The sequence below is a fragment of the Lethenteron reissneri genome, chromosome 6, assembly GCF_015708825.2.
Source record: "Lethenteron reissneri isolate LAM-NWPU_2019-01 chromosome 6, ASM1570882v1, whole genome shotgun sequence".
In the NCBI taxonomy this organism is placed as follows: Eukaryota; Metazoa; Chordata; class Hyperoartia; order Petromyzontiformes; family Petromyzontidae; genus Lethenteron; species Lethenteron reissneri.
In genome coordinates, this window is record NC_083784.1 from 7,313,422 (window position 1) to 7,335,910 (window position 22,489).

The 22,489-nt window shown below is 42.9% G+C and overlaps 1 protein-coding gene across 1 annotated transcript in view; it reads right to left on the minus strand.

Annotated features, from left to right (window-relative positions):
- TMEM135 (transmembrane protein 135) overlaps positions 1-22,489 on the minus strand; it is a 65,759-nt gene that overhangs the window by 37,593 nt on the left and 5,677 nt on the right. The window contains exons 4-6 of the mRNA XM_061571239.1: positions 19,427-19,460; positions 4,100-4,165; positions 2,455-2,501 (exon numbers count right to left, since the gene is read on the minus strand). Coding sequence (XP_061427223.1) covers positions 2,455-2,501; positions 4,100-4,165; positions 19,427-19,460 — 147 coding nt within the window. The remainder of the gene's footprint in view (positions 1-2,454; positions 2,502-4,099; positions 4,166-19,426; positions 19,461-22,489) is intronic.

The following is a 22,489-nucleotide window of genomic DNA, read 5'->3' on the forward strand; positions in this document are numbered from 1 at the left end:
GGGGAAAACCCGGAGAAAAATCCACACAACCAGAGGGAGAGCATGTAAACTCCAACTATGCAGGCGACAGGGTCGGGATCGACCTCCTGTAAACCAGGCGAGGTAGTTACCATCTCGCCAATGTGGCGACGTAGAAACCCCACAAGCTCACAGAGACCTATGCCTGTCTCTGACGCAAAATAAATACACCCATAATTTCCTTACAGCATCTTTAGATGCGGTCCCATTTAAACGCTAGGTAAATCAATGCTGTATTGCGCATTGAAAATACATTTGGAGGTATATGAACCCCCCAAAAAAACACAATCATCCTGTACGTACGTACCTATGCAGTGTCCTGCACTGTCCAAAATGCATGCAAAATTACGTTTGGGTGCCCTGTCAGGGCAACTCTGGGGATGTAACTGCTTTATAGCACAACCTGGGAGAGAACGAGAGCTCTTGATCAATGACAACTCTGAGGTTCCGCTTGCACGCTCTCTTGCCAGTGTGATGTTAAGAGTTTATAGGAGGTGCGAGCTCTAACCGGAGTCTTTACCGAGAGCTTAGCGGAAGTAATTCAGCGTTACCAGCCTTCACCTGGAGGATTTTGGAACCGATCCGAATTGAGACAAAATCAAGGCAGGGTGCAAAAATGGACAGATTTTGGCGTCATATATGGTCGACTTTAAAACAGCACACGACTTTACCAAGCAGGATGCTATATATTGGGGAGAGCAGGGGAGGGGGGGTGAGCGAAGGATGGAAGCACGTGGGCTTCTGGGAAGGGGACGGTCCTTGTGTGGATACATAGCAGCAGCTTGAGGGGTAAGAGTGGAACCGGGAGAGCGTTGCGCAGGAGACACCTGGAAGGCTGTGGGGGCCACTCAGGGATGAAGTGGTCTGTAGCACTGAAAGCGGCGGAGGGGTGCACGGGGGTCCGCGTCTACAAGAGCTATTTGTTTGCGTTTCATGTCTTCCCTTGAACAGGCACTGGCCTATTAACGCTAGCACGGGTCGTCCTCAAAGAAAACTCGAAGAATAATTAAGGCGCTCCTCAATAATGGCTTCCATTTCAAATATACGTCTAGAATGAATGCTACGTAAAAAAAAAAAATCCAAGTAGCCTTTGTTGTTTCATTTTATCGGTGGGTACGCGGCGGGGCGGGGTGAAGGGGGGGCGGTTTCCACAACAGAGGAAACTTAATCCAAACACTTTTGGCACAAACGGCGTGGTCAAGCCAGGCTTGAAATCTAAGTCGGGCCCCAGAGGTGATTACCCTCGGAGGCCACAAACCCGACAGGGTTCTTTGACGACTTCAAAAGCGAGTGGTGAATCGTTTTTTTTTTCTCACAATCACAAGCGCGCTTTTCCCTCCAAAACAAACGGGAAGAGTCGGCGCGTTGTGCGTGCGCGTGTGCGTAGCGGTTACCGCACCGCACTACAAACCCCACGGCGCGAGTTGCAATGTGGAGCAAACATCGCCAATAGGGGAGACAAAGGCGGCCAGGTGTGGTGCTGGTCAACCACCCCCTCGTGTGCCGTACCGGCCTTCATAGTCGCACGCAAACAGCACTTGCCCCTACGGTCGATTAAAAGGCTATACAGGTGGTCTTTGTCTTGTGTGTGTGTGCACGTGTCTCTCTGAAGGATGGACGGACGTTTATGCAGAAGACGGGTGTGGATTTATGACCTTTACCGGTTTTATTTCTGGCGGGCATTTCGCTAACAGCACACGACACTTTCTGTGCGTGCAAGTAGCTCAGGAATTACGAGAACTATCAATCTCGGCAGAAAAATAAATAAATAAGCATCATCCACTTGACAATTCTTATTTTTCGTCTCAATCTGTAGGCATTACTTATATTACAACAACAAAACCTCAGCTGCAAAGTTACAAAATATAACCTCTCAAAGGACGGCTACGCTGAGATAAAGGAAAAAACTGAAATTTATGTCCATCTGCCGTCATTGTGAAACGGACCACATCACACGAGAACCAGGAATAATCAATTTTCACCAAAACCTCGATTCCATGCCAGGATCTAAGCAATGTTGACTCAGTGTTGTGACACAGCCAGCAGCTGCCACAGAAGCCAGAAACCCAGGAAAGGCCTCACTGTCTCGCGACTCTCTTTCATTTGGAACAAATTCACGAACGAGCGTCGTCAGATGGGAGGAAACGCAGGGAGAGCCTGGAGAAAACCCACGTGCAAGAGGGGGTATAACACTCAACGGTCACGGTTCACGTAGCCACTGCGATCTCGTGGCCACCTCAGCCTGAGCATGGTGCTCCCTGCAAGTTGCCCATCTGAGTACTATCCCAGCCGAGCCCTGCGTAGCGCCGAGATGCCATCCAACGCATTTAAGGGTTATTTGGCCATAGGTACTCATGTAATAATCCTTGTGCATTATACGCAGCGTCCTGAAGAGAATGGTCAACAGAGCACGAGAGTGTGTGTGTGTGAACCCACCTGAACAGGTACATGTAGAGGGACGCCGTGATACAAAACAGCAGGACCTGTGAGCAAACAATGAACAGCCGTTACATTGGGAGGTGTTACTGTGAGCGTGACCTGCATGCAAGTGTGTGCAGTCATAACACAAGGCGAGCTTGAAATCCATACGTGATGCGCAGTAGCACGGCAGATGAATAATACCGCAGGTGTTGCTAGGCGGGTTGTTGCATCACAGGATTGTGAAAGACGGCATCGGTTTGGGGAGGCCTCGGTACAGCAGTGGATCGACATCGAAAACTAATTTCTTTAGAAACTGATTTTTGTTTCAAGTTTGTTCTTCCCCCGCACCGCCGATTAGCGCGGTTGGCTACGTACGGTGCAGACGAAGTACGACGACGAGGATGGCGATTAATATTGCCTAATGAATATCGATGATATGGTATTCAGCCATTATTACGAACCGTGATCCGTCGTTTGTAACGAGCGTAGCTGCAGGAATGCATTCTCCCATGTGGATTGCTGCCTCCACACAACGATCGCGTTACATCGGCGAAACCCCGCGTATAACAACCGTAAGTGGAGCCAAACATCCAAATTCACGGTACAGTACTGTACAGTACTGTGAATACTGTACACATGTACCCGTTGATAATGTTTGAATGACAAGAACTGTGTCGTGTTTGTAAGACCCGGGTATTTGTACCGTACTATCAAGGTAACATTGTTGTACTGGTAGGAACCTCCTGGATTATTGTGTCCGTCCGTTGTACAGGGAGGGGCTGGGTGGGGAGGGAGGGGCTGGGTGGGGAGGGAGGGGCTGGGTGGGGAGGGGCTGGGTGGGCAGGGTGGGGCTGGGTGGGGAGGGGCTGGGTGGGGAGGGTGGGGAGGGGCTGGGTGGGGAGGGTGGGGAGGGTGGGGCTGGGTGGGGTGGGGCTGGGTGGGGAGGGGCTGGTCACCCCGTGGTGCCCTTATAAAACGCAACGTTTAACCTACTCACGCCGGCTTGTGCCCGCCCTCACAGTCGGGCATATTTGCGGAATACACCACGCCGCCGTTGACCCTGCAGGCCATTGACCGAGCAACCCAACGTTCCTACCAGCTCCCTCCGCAGGAATGTGTTTAAAATGTACGACTCTAGTTAATGCTAACCACATTAGTCATCATGAAAAACTGTACCAATTAATGATCAAAATCACTCAAGACTTCCAGACAATGTTGCATGTTGTTACAAACGCATGCTACCAATATAGATGCCGACAGTACTGTTTTACATTTTTATTATACCAGAAAAAACCCACTACGCTATTAGCTCTTTTATAGAAATGACCTTTGCCCAAATGATAGATGAACGAAGTGGCCTATCATGCACAAAATGTATAGCAGCCAAATACTCTAAATGGATATTGATCCTAAATGTGGAGGGGAAAATCAGAGGACCCGGAGAAAAATCCACGTGACCACGAGGAGAATATGCAAACCACAAATATACAGGCGTCAGGATTGGGATCGAACCCACGACCTCCTGCATACCAGGTGAGGGAGATAACATCTTGCCACCGCAGATAAGGCTAATGACCTAATGGACTCAACGCCCTCGTCTGCAGAGCTGGGCTCAGCCGAGCCGTGTGGTGGGGAACGTCACGCACCGCCGCTCCGTTACCTCTCCGTGCCTGACGGGCGTCACGTATCTGCGGGTCACGCACATCCGGAAGATGGTCTCGGTCGCCTGTAAGAAGGGACATCATGGCCAGTTGTGCATTAATAAAACGTGACCGATTCTATTCGCTTTGTGAAAGGGAAAATACAAATACTTTCTTTTACTCTTGCTCGTAAAATTATTTCGTCATGCTTTGTATTGTTTTTACATTTTCGACTGGTTCCCTATTGCTGTGACTTGTGTGAAGCACCTACCGATACTCGCTGTTTGCATCGCGACTTACGTAACCATGATGTGTAACTCAAATCTGTACTATGTAGCATCAAAAATAGAGCCTAACAAGTTATTGGTCCCTTCCTGCAAAAAAAAATCAATTCCATCTATCTTCCAGCTCTCCAACGTGTTGGCGGTTTGTACGGCGTGTTGTTCAGAATGACGTCCAACGTTTCTCGCTCCACCTTCCGGGAGATTTTTCAGGAACTATATTTTTTTGTTGCCGAACAACGCTGTGAATACAAACCAAAAACACAGCGGAGAGGGCTGTACGGAGCGACCGCTAAAACACCCACGTGGGAGCAAAGGGGGTCGTTGACCGTTAGGGCAGGTCACTAAACGTAAATCACAATCCGCTGTGGGGATGGTCACTACTTACTTACACCTCTTCATCCCCAACGGGACGTAAGGCAAGGTGACGGGATGTCCAAATTGTCACGTTATCCCGAGTCAAGCTCACTCCAGTTCAGTTTCAGTTTCAGTTCAATTTATTTTGAATTGCCCTGTGAGCCAATAGGCTCTTAAATATCGGGTTTCTAGAAGCAAAAACAACACCACTGCTTTCCCGACATATGCAACAAGTCACAGTAAAATAACTTAACAATGAACAATAATAGATAAGCGAAATAAAAAAGATAGCAAATCATAATCGAAATATAAAAATTTCTATTTTAAAAGAAAAAATTAGTTAAATATTGATAATTATTATAAAAATACAACGCTTTATCTCTAAAAAACAGTAATTTTAATCTGCCATATTAATTTTAATGCAGATACACTTAGAAACGAGACACTGGCAGTATTTACACCGGCGCATGTGCGCGAGTGGCATGAATTTTTAAATACACCTTTAAAGATGCAAAATTAAAAGACAGATGTGTGTGTGTGTGAAGTCTTAAAAAAAATCCTATTTAAAGTGGCGTCATTGTGGCGGCAGCGAACGAGATTTTATTTATTTCAATAAAAAACTAGATTCTTACGATCAATTGTTGCACGAGTATAATCAAGGCATAATTTCGCAACAAAAACTACATCAGGAACTCGACAGCCACGCTCCAAGTTTATCTTTATTAGCCAGCCAAGAACTCAAGAGACCAGCATGAGTCTCATTTGCAGGAGTGACCTCAAATCACATTAATAAACGGTTCCATGTTTGGATAACGTAGGCACTGGTGACCTGGCTAACAACACAAGTTTGATTAAATAAAAAGGTCCCGTAGATACAACTGCTCAACAACTGCATTACCTTTGTACGAGATTTGAAGTTTGCGTGACTGCAGGGATCCATACTCTTTGGTTCTTTCGGTAAATTAATGTAGGTATAAGATAAAATAAAATAAATTACGACGTTTCGGGCACGACACAAGCGTCCGTCATCAGGTGGGACAACCACAGCAAGAAACAATTGCTCTTGTTACAATTGCTCTTGTTACAGCAGCTCTTTTGCCCACTTCAGCAGCAATTGGTTGTCCCACCTGATGACGGACGCTTGTGTTGCGCCCGAAAACGTCGTGATTTAATTTATTTAATACCTACGTGACATTACCAAAATAACCAAAGAGTATACCTTTGTACAGTAAAAACCTTGGATTGCGAGTAACTTGGTCTGGGAGTGTTTTGCAAGATGAGCAAAAATTTTAAATAATATAAATTTGATAAACGAGCGAGGTCTTGCAATACGAGTAGTACGTGTATACGCTTTGTCTGCCCAGCGTCACGTGATCACAACTGATATACGAGTACCCTTAGGTTTTTTTCCGGTAAAGTCACGTAGGTAAAAAATAAAATTTAATGTTAATAAAAGTAAAAATGGATTTAATCATGGATTTATTATTTTATTTTAATTATTACTTTTATTAACTTTTCATTTTATTTTTTACCTACGTGACTTTACCAGAAAACACCTAAGAGTATGAATCCTTGCAGTCACAAAAGCTTCAAATCTAGAAATCATATACGAGTGCTTTGGATTACAAACACATTTCCGGAACGAATTATGCTCGCAATCCAAGGTTTTAGTGTGCTGTTTTGCCTTTTGGCGTTCTCTAGTCCAACACTGGTGAGACAAGGTGATTAAGAAGGATGTCTCTGGGTGTTGGCCAATAAGTTTCAAATGCAATGCAAATAATACCGGAGCATGTTTGTTTGCATATTTTGCCACAAGTACTGTGTGGCCAACGCAGACTTGATGCCTTGCAATCGGTGACCATTTGGTTTTTGAACATCTCTTCACACCTCCTGTGTTATTTCCAGAAAGGGGGTAAAGCCTATACTTATTACTTTTCGATTCTTTCGGTAAAGTCACGTAGAACGAACATAAATTAAGTAATAGAATACGACGTTTCGATTGCAACACAAGCAATCGTCATCAGGTACGAATGAATGAGAAAACAAACCGAGTACACTTAGAAATATAGTGCGATACAACACAGAGAGTCGGCTAACAGAACAGTCAACACCATACCTACACTTATTATTTCATCATTTTGATATTGGCAAAAACAGGTCCCACAGATACCATAAGCTTGTTTCCACTCTGAAGACAACCCTGGATCAATTACGGGTGCCTCAACGGGGATTCAAAGCCAGAAATGTCAGCTGGGCTGGCTCAGAACTTCAACAAGAACAACGTCACTGAGCCAGCGAGGATATAAAAGCCCAAACGGAGCGGCAGATGCTCAAGCTTGCTCTTGCTCTTGCATACCTGTCAACCCCTTATCAGTGCACCTACCTTATTACAGACAAATTCAGACCTTATTGGTCACCCCGTGCCTTTATAAATCTCAACGTTCATCCTTCAAAGTCCCATCAAAAGTGAGAAACACAAACAAATAGACAAAAAAATTATTTGGCCGTAAATTTCGATTTAAAGCTTTCGTGACTGCAGGGAATCATCTTCTTGGTTCTTTCGGTAAAGTCACGTAGAATGGAAATAATAAAATAATAAAAATAAAACATAATAAAATAATTCTCACGACGTTTCGGCCACAACGCAAGCAGCCGTCCTCAGGTCAAGCACAGGTGAGAATTATTTTATTATGTTTTATTTTCACCTGAGGACGGCTACTTGCGTTGCGGCCGAAACGTCGTGAGAATTATTTTATTGTTTTATTTTTATTATTTTATTATTTCCATTCTACGTGACTTTACCGAAAGAACCAAGAATATATTTGGCCGTATTTAAACGGCTGCACGCCGTATGGACTTGAAAACTGAATTTCCCTGTAGAAGAATATGGGTAAACTATATGGGTTGACAGGTATGCATGTGTACGCAATGACGGCACTGAGCTTTTTATTACACGCTTTCTATTAACTCACTCTGTCTGTTGTTGTCGTATCCTCAAATATTGTAACTCAATTTTAACCCACTTCCCAATGTCGTATCGACTGCAAACTTCGTATACTTATGTCATACTGATGACAATACTATATTCTATCATTTAAAAAAAATGTTTAAACCATCTTTTTTATGTTATGTTTCGCCTTGGGTCTAATTGTCCACGCTCAACTAACGTTGGCTGTAAATCACCACGGTCCCTTATGTTATGGCAAGCCTCGGGGCCACTTCCTGGAGTCGTGGAGTTCTGCCATTACTCGTACGGTACATTTCATTAAAGCGTGTTGAAAAAAAAAAGTATTTTTAAATATTACTTATATAACTTTCCATTAGGGTGCAGGTATTGCTTCCATAGGAAAAATGATACATTCCGAGCCTTTTAATCTCAAGTCAGTGATGAGACGTCAGTGATTAATTGCCTTTAAGGAAGTTCTTTTTTTGGCATCGTAGCAAAGTGTACGTTGCAAGCTTAGGTCACCCAGCACGCCCCACTTTCATCTCGACTACGGGGATATAGGTCACCGGCTTGCTACTTGTAATGCACCGCTCAGACATCAGTTTGCTCTCAGCAGCAGCTAATGGGACGCTAATGGGAAGGCTTAACCAAGAAGCTACGGGTGGAACGATGCATCGATTCATCAATTTATATTGATGTGGTAAGCTCGCTATGCACGCAATAGGCCTCGGCAAGGAAAGGTAAATTACATTTTTTACCGGGTAAAAGGATAAAGGGTAAAAGTTTCGACATGCCAAGGGGTAAGGTAAAGGGTAGGGTAAAGGTAGCTCAGAAGAATTACCCGGTAGGGTAAAGGTAGCGCAAATAATTACCCGGTAAATACGGTACCTTGTTTACCGCTAAAAGCTCCGTGGCGCAGTCCGTGGCCTCCATTTTAAATTGCGATAATTGAAGTCGGACCAGATGGAGACGGTCCACGTTCTTGAGATAGAGGTAATAGAGGACGATGATGCCAGCAACGGCATTTTTGGGGTTGCTGCGAACAGCAATCGAAAGAGGCAGCGGCATGCGTTACCGTGAGAGCACACGCACGATTGGATGGAGGGTGATCCCCATGTACAGCAAGGGAAGAGGTTTTCCACCCACACGAACGCGTCGGGGTGGAAAGCCCACCTCAAGAAGCACACGTCGGCGTCGGCTGCCTGAAGGTTCCGTCTAACTGGGCCGGAGCGGTGCAGGATCTTATTGCCTGTCGTTCGTCCGAGGACGATGGCAATGACGAACTTGATCAGGCTGTTGATGAGATCGCCATCGACCAAGACGACTGGGACGAGGAGGTTATGGAGGACGATGTCGTCGACAGCCTCAACGCCCGATTTGAGAGTATTCTATATGTATAAAGCGCTCTACCTAGCATTTATCGTTATAAACCTTTTTCATGTGTTGTACCCCAGTAATTTCCCTGTTATCGGGTAATTTGTATGGGATAAGGGTAAAAGGTAGGGTAAAGGTAGGCTCGTTGCTTTTTACCTTTTACCTTACCTGCAAAAGGGTAAACGGAAGGGTAGAGCGATTGTATTGTGGTAAGGTAAAAGGTAAGATAAAGGTAGTCTTGGTTTTTTTTACCGTTTAACTTTTACCTTACCTTGCCGAGGGCAAGCACGCAATGAAACGCGCGTGTGAGAATCAATATTTACCACTTGGCATATTAAATATTCATGTATCATTAAAACATTCCACCTGGACAATGAGCTTCAGATAGAACGTCTCGTTTTCATGGGTGTTAATTCACGCACACTCATGGCAAACACGTAATGACACGTATACAGACATTTATAATATGCTACTCATAGCGTAGGCATTTATACACTGCTGTATGCATCGGGTTCGCTTTATGACAACAGGGGCCATTACCATTCACCATAATGTAAAACATACATCTATATTCTTGAATTAAGATTTTAACCCAGTTCATGACAATTCATAACGGTGGATGGTGGGGAGGAGGGGGGGGTAAGGAATAATCCCACCCCTACTGCTATCAATGTCGAAATGACGGCCTGCTTTGTTGAGCTATCATTTGTGGTGGCCAGGTTTCTTCTGAAAAATAAGTTAATGCCTCATTGGGCTTTGCCTGGAAGGATGGAGAAGATTTAGTATGATTTGTATGCGTTTGGGTAATTTGTTTACCTTTGGACTACTATCGTGTTTTTGGAGTGTTTGCTGTCATCATTTTCTTTCCCGCCCCTACTGCACATCTGCGAGAAAGAGCTTTATAGCTCATCAGATTCCTCCAGTCTAAATAAATATTCTGATTCCGATTCTGAATACCCTGCAGGGTAGAGTTCTCAGTCACGATCCCGCTTCCCATCTGGGAAAAGTTTATGAGCAGTGGTGCGCAGTTTAATAAAAAAAACTAGCCACAACCCAAGTTGGCACAGCATGTGGGCTGGAAATTAGCTCAGAGCTATTCCTATTTTCAGGGATAATGAGGGGAGGTGGAAGTTGAGTGGAGGCAGGCGTGCTGCTCAATAAAACCACCAAATCCTGACCTCAATTGCTTGTCAAGCTCAGTGTGCGCGTGCTACCCAGCTACAGAATACATGAAAATAAATGTGGATTTGTATGCTGCTGTAGTTACGCGAGGCTGTGATTTTCACCACTTAATGACGTTACAAAGCATGGATGTTAAGTGATATTAAGGCCGGAAAAGGATATACGCGTATGGGTCCAAAGTAAAGCCGGGACGTTTGTTTAAGACAATTAATAGATTAAAACTGCAATCAACTCCTTTTTACAAGATTTTATTTAACTCACTCTGTCTGTTGTTGTTGTCGTCATCGTTGTTGTCGTATCCTCAAATCTTGTAACTACATTTTAACCCACTTCCCAATGTGGTATCGACTGCAAACTTGGTATACTTATGTCATACTGATGACAATACTATATTCTATCATAAAAAAATAAAAAACATATATTTAAAAACATTATTTTTTATATGTTATGTTTCGGCTTGGGCCTAATTGTCCACAGTAAACTGACATTGGCTGTAATTGGCCACGGTCCCTTACGTTATGGCAAGCTTTGGGGCCACTTCCTGGAGTCGTGGAGTTCTGCCATTACTAGTACGCTACATTTCATTAAAGCGTGTTTAAAAAAAAGTTTTATTTAAATATTACTTTTTCCGTGGCAGATTTCTTAGGCAACTTTGAAAATGGCAGCCACCCCAGATCCTGCCTCCTGAAGGCAGGAAACCCCCATTCAAACTACACGCCAGCATTGTGATGCTGCTCATGGTGACAATGATGTCACTTAGCCCCGCCCATCACCCCCTAGCTATTTTCTGGTCACCCAAACTGATAACACTGTGTAACAATTTTTTTGGTTCCTGGGTAATAAGTGTTATTTCTTAATTGCTTATGCCTCAAAAGTACAGAAAATGGCTATTATTCCCCACAAACTTTGCTTTTGTGACTAGGACAATGATATTTTGAATTTTACCTATTTTCCATATCATGAGTAAACTTTGAGTAACTTCTAGAACATTCTAGAACTTTCCAGTAATATAAATAGTAGTATAAATACAGGGGCCTTAAGCCCACCAGTTCAGTTTAGTTCCAGCTGCCTAAGTGGATACATATCTGCATTTTTCTGAGATGGCATCAAGAGGCTGCAAGCATCCGGCAGACACATTTGCTATGTATGTGGCTAATTTTTCAAGACAAGAGCGAAAAAGTACTCTGTGGAAGCATCTGCTAAGATGTGTGAGGCCTACAAGGCATATGTCGCCATGCCTGTCGGGGATAAAGACAAATCCTGGGCACCTAATTTCACCTGCGAGCAATGCAAAAAAACTCTGGAAGATAAGATGGACAATTTCTCGGATTTTATGTTATAAAATTTGTTTAAAAAAATTTAATTGTAAAAGTTTTAATTAAAAAATGTAAAAAAAATTTCAATGTTATTGAAAAAATATATCATATATGAAAAATGTTGCGAGAATCTCTTACACATTAGTCATGGGTAAAATAATTTTATTTTTGTAGGATGGTGATGCTAGAGGGGAAAAGAGAGCCATGAATTTTCACTTAAAACTTTCGCGACTGCAGGAATTCATATTCTTTGGTTCTTTCGGTAAAATCACGTAGATAGAAAAATAAAAATAAATATTCTTTGGGTCTTTCGGAAAAAAGTCACGTAGAACAAAAAAAATTAAGTCAAGATTTAATAGAAATAAAGTGAATAAAAAAATAAAAAATAATAAAACACACTAATGTAGACTAGCCTGGTTCTTAATCAGAGTACTGGCAGTCTATAATGTAGACTGTAGCCTGGTTATAAGGTTTGGTGAGTGTACTTGGCAGACTATAATGTAGACTGTAACCTGGTTCTTAACCTGAGTGAGCCTACTGGCAGTCTATAATGTAGACTTAGTCTTGGTTCTTTCAGTAATAAAATAAAAAGTAAAAACCACGACGTTTCGATCGCAACACAAGCAGTCGTCATCACCAAACATAATAACCAGGCTACAGTCTACATTATAGACTGCCAGTACACTCACCCAGATTAATAACCAGGCTACAGTCTACATTATAGACTGCCAGTACACTCACCCAGATTAATAACCAGGCTACAGTCTACATTATAGACTGCCAGTACACTCACCCAGATTAATAACCAGGCTACAGTCTACATTATAGACTGTCAGTACACTCACCCAGATTAATAACCAGGCTACAGTCTACATTATAGACTGCCAGTACACTCACCCAGATTAATAACCAGGCTACAGTCTACATTATAGACTGCCAGTACACTCACCAAACTTAATAACCAGGCTACAGTCTACATTATAGACTGTCCAGTACACTCACCAGACTTAATAACCAGGCTACAGTCTACATTATAGACTGCCAGTACACTCACCCAGACTTAATAACCAGGCTAACAGTCTACATTATAGACTGCCAGTACACTCACCCAGATTAATAACCAGGCTACAGTCTACATTATAGACTGCCAGTACACTCACCCAGATTAATAACCAGGCTACAGTCTACATTATAGACTGCCAGTACACTCACCCAGATTAATAACCAGGCTACAGTCTACATTATAGACTGCCAGTACACTCACCCAGATTAATAACCAGGCTACAGTCTACATTATAGACTGTCAGTACACTCACCCAGATTAATAACCAGGCTACAGTCTACATTATAGACTGCCAGTACACTCACCCCGATTAATAACCAGGCTACAGTCTACATTATAGACTGCCAGTACACTCACTCCGAGTATGAACCAGGCAACAGTCTACATTATAGACTGCCAGTACACTCACTCCGATTATGAACCAGGCTACAGTCTACATTATAGACTGCCAGTACACTCACCCAGATTATGAACCAGGCAACAGTCTACATTATAGACTGCCAGTACACTCACCCAGATTAATAACCAGGCAACAGTCTACATTATAGACTGCCAGTACACTCACCCAGATTAATAACCAGGCTACAGTCTACATTATAGACTGCCAGTACACTCACCCAGATTAATAACCAGGCTACAGTCTACATTATAGACTGCCAGTACACTCACCCAGATTAATAACCAGGCTACAGTCTACATTATAGACTACCAGTACACTCACCCAGATTAATAACCAGGCTACAGTCTACATTATAGACTGCCAGTACACTCACCAAACTTAATAACCAGGCAACAGTCTACATTATAGACTGCCAGTACACTCACCCAGATTAATAACCAGGCTACAGTCTACATTATAGACTGCCAGTACACTCACCCAGATTAATAACCAGGCTACAGTCTACATTATAGACTACCAGTACACTCACCAAACTTAATAACCAGGCTACAGTCTACATTATAGACTACCAGTACACTCACCAAACTTAATAACCAGGCTACAGTCTACATTATAGACTGCCAGTACACTCACCCAGATTAATAACCAGGCTACAGTCTACATTATAGACTACCAGTACACTCACCAAACTTAATAACCAGGCTACAGTCTACATTATAGACTACCAGTACACTCACCAAACTTAATAACCAGGCTACAGTCTACATTATAGACTACCAGTACACTCACCAAACTTAATAACCAGGCTACAGTCTACATTAGACTACCAGTACACCAACACTTAATAACCAGTACACTCACCAAACTTAATAACCAGGCTACAGTCTACATTATAGACTGCCAGTACACTCACCCAGATTAATAACCAGGCTACAGTCTACATTATAGACTACCAGTACACTCACCAAACTTAATAACCAGGCTACAGTCTACATTATAGACTACCAGTACACTCACCAAACTTAATAACCAGGCTACAGTCTACATTATAGACTGGCAGTACACTCACCCAGATTAATAACCAGGCTACAGTCTACATTATAGACTACCAGTACACTCACCAAACTTAATAACCAGGCTACAGTCTACATTATAGACTACCAGTACACTCACCAAACTTAATAACCAGGCTACAGTCTACATTATAGACTACCAGTACACTCACCAAACTTAATAACCAGGCTACAGTCTACATTATAGACTACCAGTACACTCACCAAACTTAATAACCAGGCTACAGTCTACATTATAGACTGCCAGTACACTCACCCAGATTAATAACCAGGCTACAGTCTACATTATAGACTACCAGTACACTCACCAAACTTAATAACCAGGCTACAGTCTACATTATAGACTACCAGTACACTCACCAAACTTAATAACCAGGCTACAGTCTACATTATAGACTACCAGTACACTCACCAAACTTAATAACCAGGCTACAGTCTACATTATAGACTACCAGTACACTCACCAAACTTAATAACCAGGCTACAGTCTACATTATAGACTGCCAGTACACTCACTCCGATTATGAACCAGGCTACAGTCTACATTAGTGTGTTTTTTTTATTATTTTTATTCACTTTATTTTTATTTTTCTATCTACGTGACTTTTGTTTTTATTGTTTTATATTTGTATTATTTAATTATTTCCCTTCTACGTGACTTTACCGAAAGAACCAAATAATAAGAGAGCCATGACTTTCACTATCCCAAGAATTTGGCGGGAACTCACTGACCACTAAAGCAACTGCTACCTCTGCATGGTGGATCCTTCCAAACGTTGGACTGGCAAGAATGCACCTGCATCCATCGCCCCGGTGCCACACTTCCATGAGCTCCCCATACCCACTCCTCCGGAGAGAGAGCAGCCATCTTTAGAAGAGAGCAGCAAGTCAGAGAGTGATGAAGATGTTGTAGATCCAGATGACAATTTCAGAGGTGGAGCTGAGGAGAGAAACTCATACTACCCCAACCAAAAAGACCTTAACGACTTGATCAGAGATCTTGGTCTCACAAATCGAATGCCAAGCTTTTGACGTCTAGGTTCAAGCAGTGGAACTTGTTGGATAAAAGTGTGCAAGTTGCAGAGGAAGCGTCACCAACATTTTTTCAGCTTCTTCACCCGTCAGGATGGGCTCTGCTTCTGCTACAATGTGACCAGTCTGTTCGCGGCAATCGAAATCACCTGTAACCAGAATGAGTGGCGCCTCTTCATTGACAGCTCATCCAGGAGCCTCAAAGCCGTGCTGCTCCATAATGGTAACAAGTACCCATCTCTTCCCCTGGCTCACTCGGTGCACCTCAAAGAGGATTACAACAGCATCAATACCTTGCTGGACGCCTTGACGTATGATGAGTACGGCTGGGAGGTCATCGGAGACTTAAAAATGGTGGCATTCCTGATGGGTCTCCAAGGCGGTTTTACCAAGTTTCCCTGCTATCTTTGCCTTTGGGACAGCAGGGACACCAAGGCGCACTACCACAGGCGGGACTGGCCACAGCGGAGCGAGTCCTCTGTGGGGAGGAACAACTTCAAGTGGGAGCCACTGGTGGACCCCCAGAAGGTGCTGATGCACCACTGCACATCAAATTGGGCCTTGTGAAACAATTTATCAGAGCTCTAGATAAGGAGTCAGCAGCCTTCAAGTACCTTCAAGACTTCTTCCCTGAGCTGTCTGAGGCAAAGGTCAAAGCCGGTGTCTTCGTCGGACCACAGATAAAGAAGATCCTGGAGTGCAATGAATTCCCCAAGAAGCTCACTAGTAAGGAGAAAGTGGCTTGGAACAGCTTTGTCGCAGTGGTTCGTGGCTTCCTAGGCAGTCACAAGGCCGGAAACTATGTGGAGCTAGTTGAGACTCTGGTGAAAAACTACGGCACAATGGGCTGTAGGATGTCCATCAAAGTCCATATCCTTGATGCTCATCTTGATAAATTCAAGGAGAACATGGGAGCATACTCGGAGGAGCAAGACGAGCACTTCCACCAGGATATACTGGACTTTGAACACCGCTATCAAGGACAGTATAACGAGAACATGATGGGAGACTACATTTGGGGGCTGATTCGTGAAAGTGATTTACAGTATAATCATAAATCTCGAAAAACTACTCACTTCTAAATATTTTGTAGTCATTTTTGTATTACTTTAGTATAAATACATGTTAATTTTGATTCATATGTTGTTTTTTTCTGACTTTACGTGAACGAAAATACACAAATTCGCCCGTTTTCACATTGAAAATAGGTAAATTTCAAAATATCACTGTCCTGGTCACAAAAGCAAAGTTTGTGGAGAATAATAGCCATTTTCTATACTTTTTAGGCATAAGCAATTACGAAACAACACTTACTACCCAGGAACAAAAATTGTGTTAAATAGCGTAATCAGTAGATTGATCGATACTATAGATAAGCACATATTCCATTGCCACGCATGCCCAGTTACCTTTTGTGTTGTTCAGTGCTGCCGTTACAGTCACGCCACAGCAAGGACTCATTTTAGGTTCCGTTTGCCAAGGTTTGGCTTACGCCAGGTCGAGAAACCAACCACCATTGAGTTGTCTGCGTTCATTCTATGAGTTGAATCGGCTTGGGCAGAATGTAGTACGCGGTGCAAACCACACACACACTCACACCGTACAGCATCAAAAAGCCAGAGAACACTCTGTATCTGTAGTGAGAATGGTAACATTCCATCCTGTCAGCTTATAAAATAAATACTCTAGGCGTTCACAGCGTATGCCTTGGCGGTCATATCAGATATTTGTCAACGCAAACTCACAACACGTTGCGATCATATTTTCATTAGCGACCGGGCCGATACCGTCAAACTGGCTACACCCAAGCATCCGTGTTTTATCTCAGGTATCTTAGTAGTACCGTGAGGCCAGACCAGACATCTCACTCATCAGTACCACCTGAGGTGGCGTAACTTTATCGGTTCCGACTTCCTTCATGTGTAAAATAGCAGTGAATTACATGATAACCACCTGAAACAAGTGGGTTAACCGAATAGCTCGCTCGTATTGGCCATGAGAATTAATCGGTACGACTAAAGTCGTACTACCTTAGGTGGTATCAATTGCTGCTTTGATCCATGGACAATCGATGGAATTGAAGGAAGAAATCACAGTGACACTGGCTTAGAGCTAACCTATGCCTATGATCAAACTACCCTCGGTGAACCTCAAAAGCGAAGAACAATGAGGCCATACTGGCTCGTACGTGGATACGAGATTTCCTGTTAACAGCAGGTGTCCAAGGGTTTAGGGGAGCGAAGTGGCCTGGGGATGGCAGTACAGCGTGGATTCTTGAAACTATCTGTGTGGAAACAATCAGTTTTTACCTCTTAATATGCATGGGTGATCTCAAGATTCCTAATCCCAAATCAAGCCAACCACTCATTTTGGGAACTGATCAAATGTCTCAATGCAGGACCCTCTTGCAAAAAAGATTTAAGACTCAGTGAGGTTTTCCTAGGTTAAGGGGATCATTAATATTATAATTAATGCTTGGACCGAACCATAGCGCTGCTGTTGGACATCTGTGAAAAAGAGCTTTATAGCTCATTAGATTCCTCCAGTATAAATATGATGATATTCTGAAAAGCCCTGGAGACACTTTATGATCTGATGAATCACTCAACTGAGAGCCCTGGGAACGAAAAAGAACTGGAACGTTTTATATTTGCTCCGTCTTATTGATACTTGCATAATGTTCTTCAATAAAAAATAATAATAATAATTTGGCCAAACATATCAAAGGCATAAATGTTTTTGTTTCATAGACGCACTTGCCAAATGCAGCATTTGCAAATCTCACCATAAGTGCCAACGAGTTCCACATTATTCAATGACTACGAGAGATGACTCAACAGGGAGCGGAGAACCGCCGCGAACCCACAAAGAGCTCGTTGTTGTGGAGAATGTAAAAAAAATTTGGTTCTTCGTGACTTTACGGAAAAACCCAAAGAATATGAATTCCTGCAGTCATGAAAGCTTTAAATCAAGATTTTACCGCCTCTACGGGGAGGGTTTCCACACAACTATTAGATCTTTGAACAAACTTCGAGACAAGAAGGCTCATCTGATCGAGTCGCTCACATTTCTGAAGAGATGCCGCGACACCAAAGTAATACCGATCACCTTCACATTGACATATGCTGCTGTCACTTCTCCCAATGCTAAACGGATCTTGTTCAGGGCCGGCCTAGCCCTGATCTCAGAGAGAATAAGATTGCTCCAATTTGAACTAGACAATTTAGACAAGACTCTCCTGAAATCACACTTAACATTGACGGAAAAAATGTCTACCTCTGATTGGGAACATGTAGATCACATGACAGCCTCTTCAGCCGCCTCAATGTCAGCTAAATGCAAAGATAACCTGATTCCTAAGTTCAACCTCCTTTCCAAGAAGAATCCAGATCCACACATTAAAAAGTTAGATGTTGACAAGATTGTTATCAATCAGGTACAGAGGTGCGTGGACAGACGGCTACGTGAAAGAGATATTCCGTCTGATTATTTATTTTGTCATCTCTGAAAGGTGTTCTCCCAATTAATGCAGACATCACGAGGTGTGCTCAAGTTGGCATATGCTCACGCATAGCGTGCCCTCACGCTCTTGCATATGTCTAGATGAATGGCAACGTAGAAGTCTATGTCCAGGTTCGTAAACCAGGAAATTGTTTCGTTTGATGTGTGGTGAATTGCTTCAATTCCTCTGTTGATCTTTAGGAGACCTGGATACACCGCGTTACATCAGGGGTGGTCTCGCCCCGACGTACACCTACTTACTTTAACAAAACCCCGTTATTTCCATGAAGCCCACATTTAGCCCATCCACGGCTTGCAATGTTCCCTTTATATATTGCGGTTTTATATCTGATGAGAACGTGAAAAGCGATGGAACAAAAAAAAGTTGAAAAAGAAACCACTGAAACCACCCTTAATCGCAAGCCAGCTTTCAGAAGGCACAAAGAGAACTGCTGCAGGGGATGCTGTGGCGTGCAAGACTAAACAGGGGCGGCACCGGCGCGTGGGGTTTCTGTGCAGCGTAGATCCGCAGCTAACCGCATATCACCATTGCTCTGCACTAGGGGCTGTGAGTTTTGTGTTAAAAGTTCTCGGACTTTTTATGGGTCAATTTCGGATAACTTTTTGTATTTTTGGAGCCGCAGCTAACCGCAAGTCACCATTGCTCTGCTCGCTGAACCATTTTTCTCTACTTCGGGAGTGCAATTTGTGTTGTTTATTTTATTTTTATAGCTCTCTGAAAACCCCCAAGTCATTTTGTTATTTTGAGGAAACACTGTTCCATAGTTTGATTGGCGTGCATTGCATTATTAATCACTCACCAAATTTGCCATGTAGATGGTCAACAGGCCTCTCCTGCAAACATCACAAAAAGTATGAACACACTCGTAAACAAAATCAACAATATCAACACTTTAAAATAGACCACAATGACGCTGTGCATAATATGTATTGTGCGTGTGTGGGACTGATTGGGGAGCAGAAGAGTCGTGGTTAGTGCAATGCGCTACGAACCCGCCGCTCATGACCAATAACAGCGGCGAATATATGAACAGGTCCTGGGCATCCCTTAGGTCGACTCAGCCTTAAATGAGTACCTGGTGCAATGTGTAAACATCGGCACTGGGGAAAACAAAGGTGGCTGGGCGAGGTCCTGGCAACACCTCCTCGTGTGCCGTGCCGGCCTTTGTAGGGGCTTGCTAAGAGCACTTGCGTACACATTCTCTTCAATGCTATAGGAGGATCTTTGTCGATTGTGGAACTGATACGTTGTGCTCTGTTGGCAGAGCGACTAATGAATTAAGTTTCAGAACAAGGGCCATTGACATATAGTAACATTGTCCCCATCCCTCCGGGACCCTCCTGAAACAGAGACGTAGTGAGTATTTTTAGGGATAAATACATTTCATTGTATTGTTGTATTTAATGTATATGTCCAGAGGAAAAAAAAAATCTTTATTACACCTTTCCATTTTATTAAAATATATTTCCTTTACGGCAACAGTTGGAATGATAAAGATGGTACAAGACAGGACAGTACAGAAAAAAACTAAGAGCAAAAGATAAAAAATAAGTATAAAGGAGACGATACACATGAGACCAGGGGTCGCCAACCAACATAACAAGAAGAGTAATTTTTTCGAATTTGAAAAAAAACCCTCAATATTTCAAGAGCCGCAATGCACGTGAATATGAGACGGTGATCCTTAATAAATAACATCACGAAACAGCCCTTAAAAAGCCGCAGGCTGCCGATCCCCTGCACTAGATCGACAGCATAAACTAGACCTCCAAAAGAGACGTACCATACAAACAAGATGAACGGTACAAAATAATCATTACAAACGAGACAAAAAAATGTCATCTCGAATTCAACTGTGACCCCAAACCCACAATTCATTGAATCGCAGAAGAGCAGAGAGTGAATAGTCATGACATGACTAGCAGTTTGTGCAATGCCACCTATAGTGATGCCCTAGGTACCTGGGTTAAATAACCTAATATTGTCAGCCTTAACAGATGATCAATAACAGAATACAAGCAAGTAGGGCGGAACGAGCAAGCACTTTTGTAGCAAACTGTGATACATGTTCAGCCAACATGTGGCCCGAATTAAGCAGCATGCACGGCTAAAGTGTTTCCCTACCCTGCGTTAAGGTAAGAAATAAATAAAACGACTGTAAGAGCCCTCGGTTTAGCTTCACACAGACTCACAGCGTGCCCGTTGCTATGGGGCCCATTGCCAGAGCACATCGCTGAAGACTTTACTTATGATGATATGCATTACAAATATTGATGCTCGAACATAGGTTGTATGCTCACAAGGGAGATACAGTTTCCACTTTTCGTGGATTTGCCTTTCCTATAATATGTTTTTAATGCTATATTTACCACCGGGATCCCTCTGTAAAAGGAGAGATTCTGTTTCAAATGGGCTCTCGCACATTTGTCAGTTTTTTTTTTACTTTTCTCTAATGGTATCCCATCTGTGCTGATGGCACAAAGCCAAACGGTGGCAAGATGTTAACTATCTCGCCTGGTATACAGGAGGACGTGGGTTTGATCATGACAGTGACACCTGTATATTTGGAGTTTTCATGTTATCCCCGTGGTCACGTGGATTTTTCTCCGAGTCATCCAGTTTTTCCCCTCATCATTTAGAAACAGGCGCTTATAGTATCTGGCTGCTATACATTTCCACATGCTAAACCACTTCGTTGAGCTATCATTTGTGGCCAGGTCGCATCTGAAAAAGAGCTACATAGCTCAGTGGCCCTTACCTGGTAAGATAAAAAATAATTTTTAGTTTAGTTGTCATTAGAAAAATGACTAATGAACTGGAAGGTTTGTTGAACAGCTGCAGATGTGACATTCTACACATCTCCTATCGTCCTTCAAAGATGTAACTACACTCTGAGTGGTTTAAAGCTTTCACAAATCATATTATCATGAAATGTTGCGGTGAATTAGAGATAATAGAATTTAAATAGCATTAGAATTATCATACAGAAGCGTCCGTATTGCCCCAGCCTATGCTGCTGAGACTTTAGAAAGGCAAAATTGGTCCAGAGTTTGCCTGCTTGAACTAATGCTGCTGGGAAAATATTGGTGCAGAATGCTGGTAATGTTGATGGACTTCAATGTCAGTATTTCTATATCAGGGGACCCTGTTTGATGTCAGGAAAAAAATAAAAACGTCTTTCATGCTTAAATGAGCATCGAAGGTTACATTGACGGTGTGTATGATGTTACGAGTCCGCACAATCCCTCAATAATTTTTTTTTAAATAGAGCATCGAATTAGTGTTCATTACCTGGCTACAGCCCTGAGCCTGAAATTAAAATTTCTATGACTGGGGGAGAGGGGGGGGGGGGGGCAAAGTCTATCCATAGGACAACCACTGCTGACTTCTCTGCAAAGCAGTACTCCGTTTTAGCTTTAGCTTATAGTTTTATTTTATCAACCCCAGAAGGATAACAGCCTGGGTTGTGCTGTCGTCTGATGATGCTAGTTGTAATTACCGGCGAAAGCGTTGTACTCTAATGTAAATGTTGTGGGTTTACTCTCCAACACACTGGTGTGTTGAACTAGTAACGAATGGACATGTATTGTTTATGTGACAAACCTTAATAATTGGCTGTGTCGGGTGGTGGTGGGTTTAATGAGAAATGTATATTTACGTGATCTAACCCAAAAACCTCTCATGGATAATATTGGATCGCAATAGCCTATGTGTTAAACTGAGGATTTGAACTGTCGGGTAAAAGCTCAACATTTGAACCTGGGATTTCAAGTGTCTGCTCAGTGATTCAACTTTAAATGTCCTAAATGACGCAAAGACTCATCTTTCAATACTGTGTGTTCACCGTAAACTGTCCAGACAA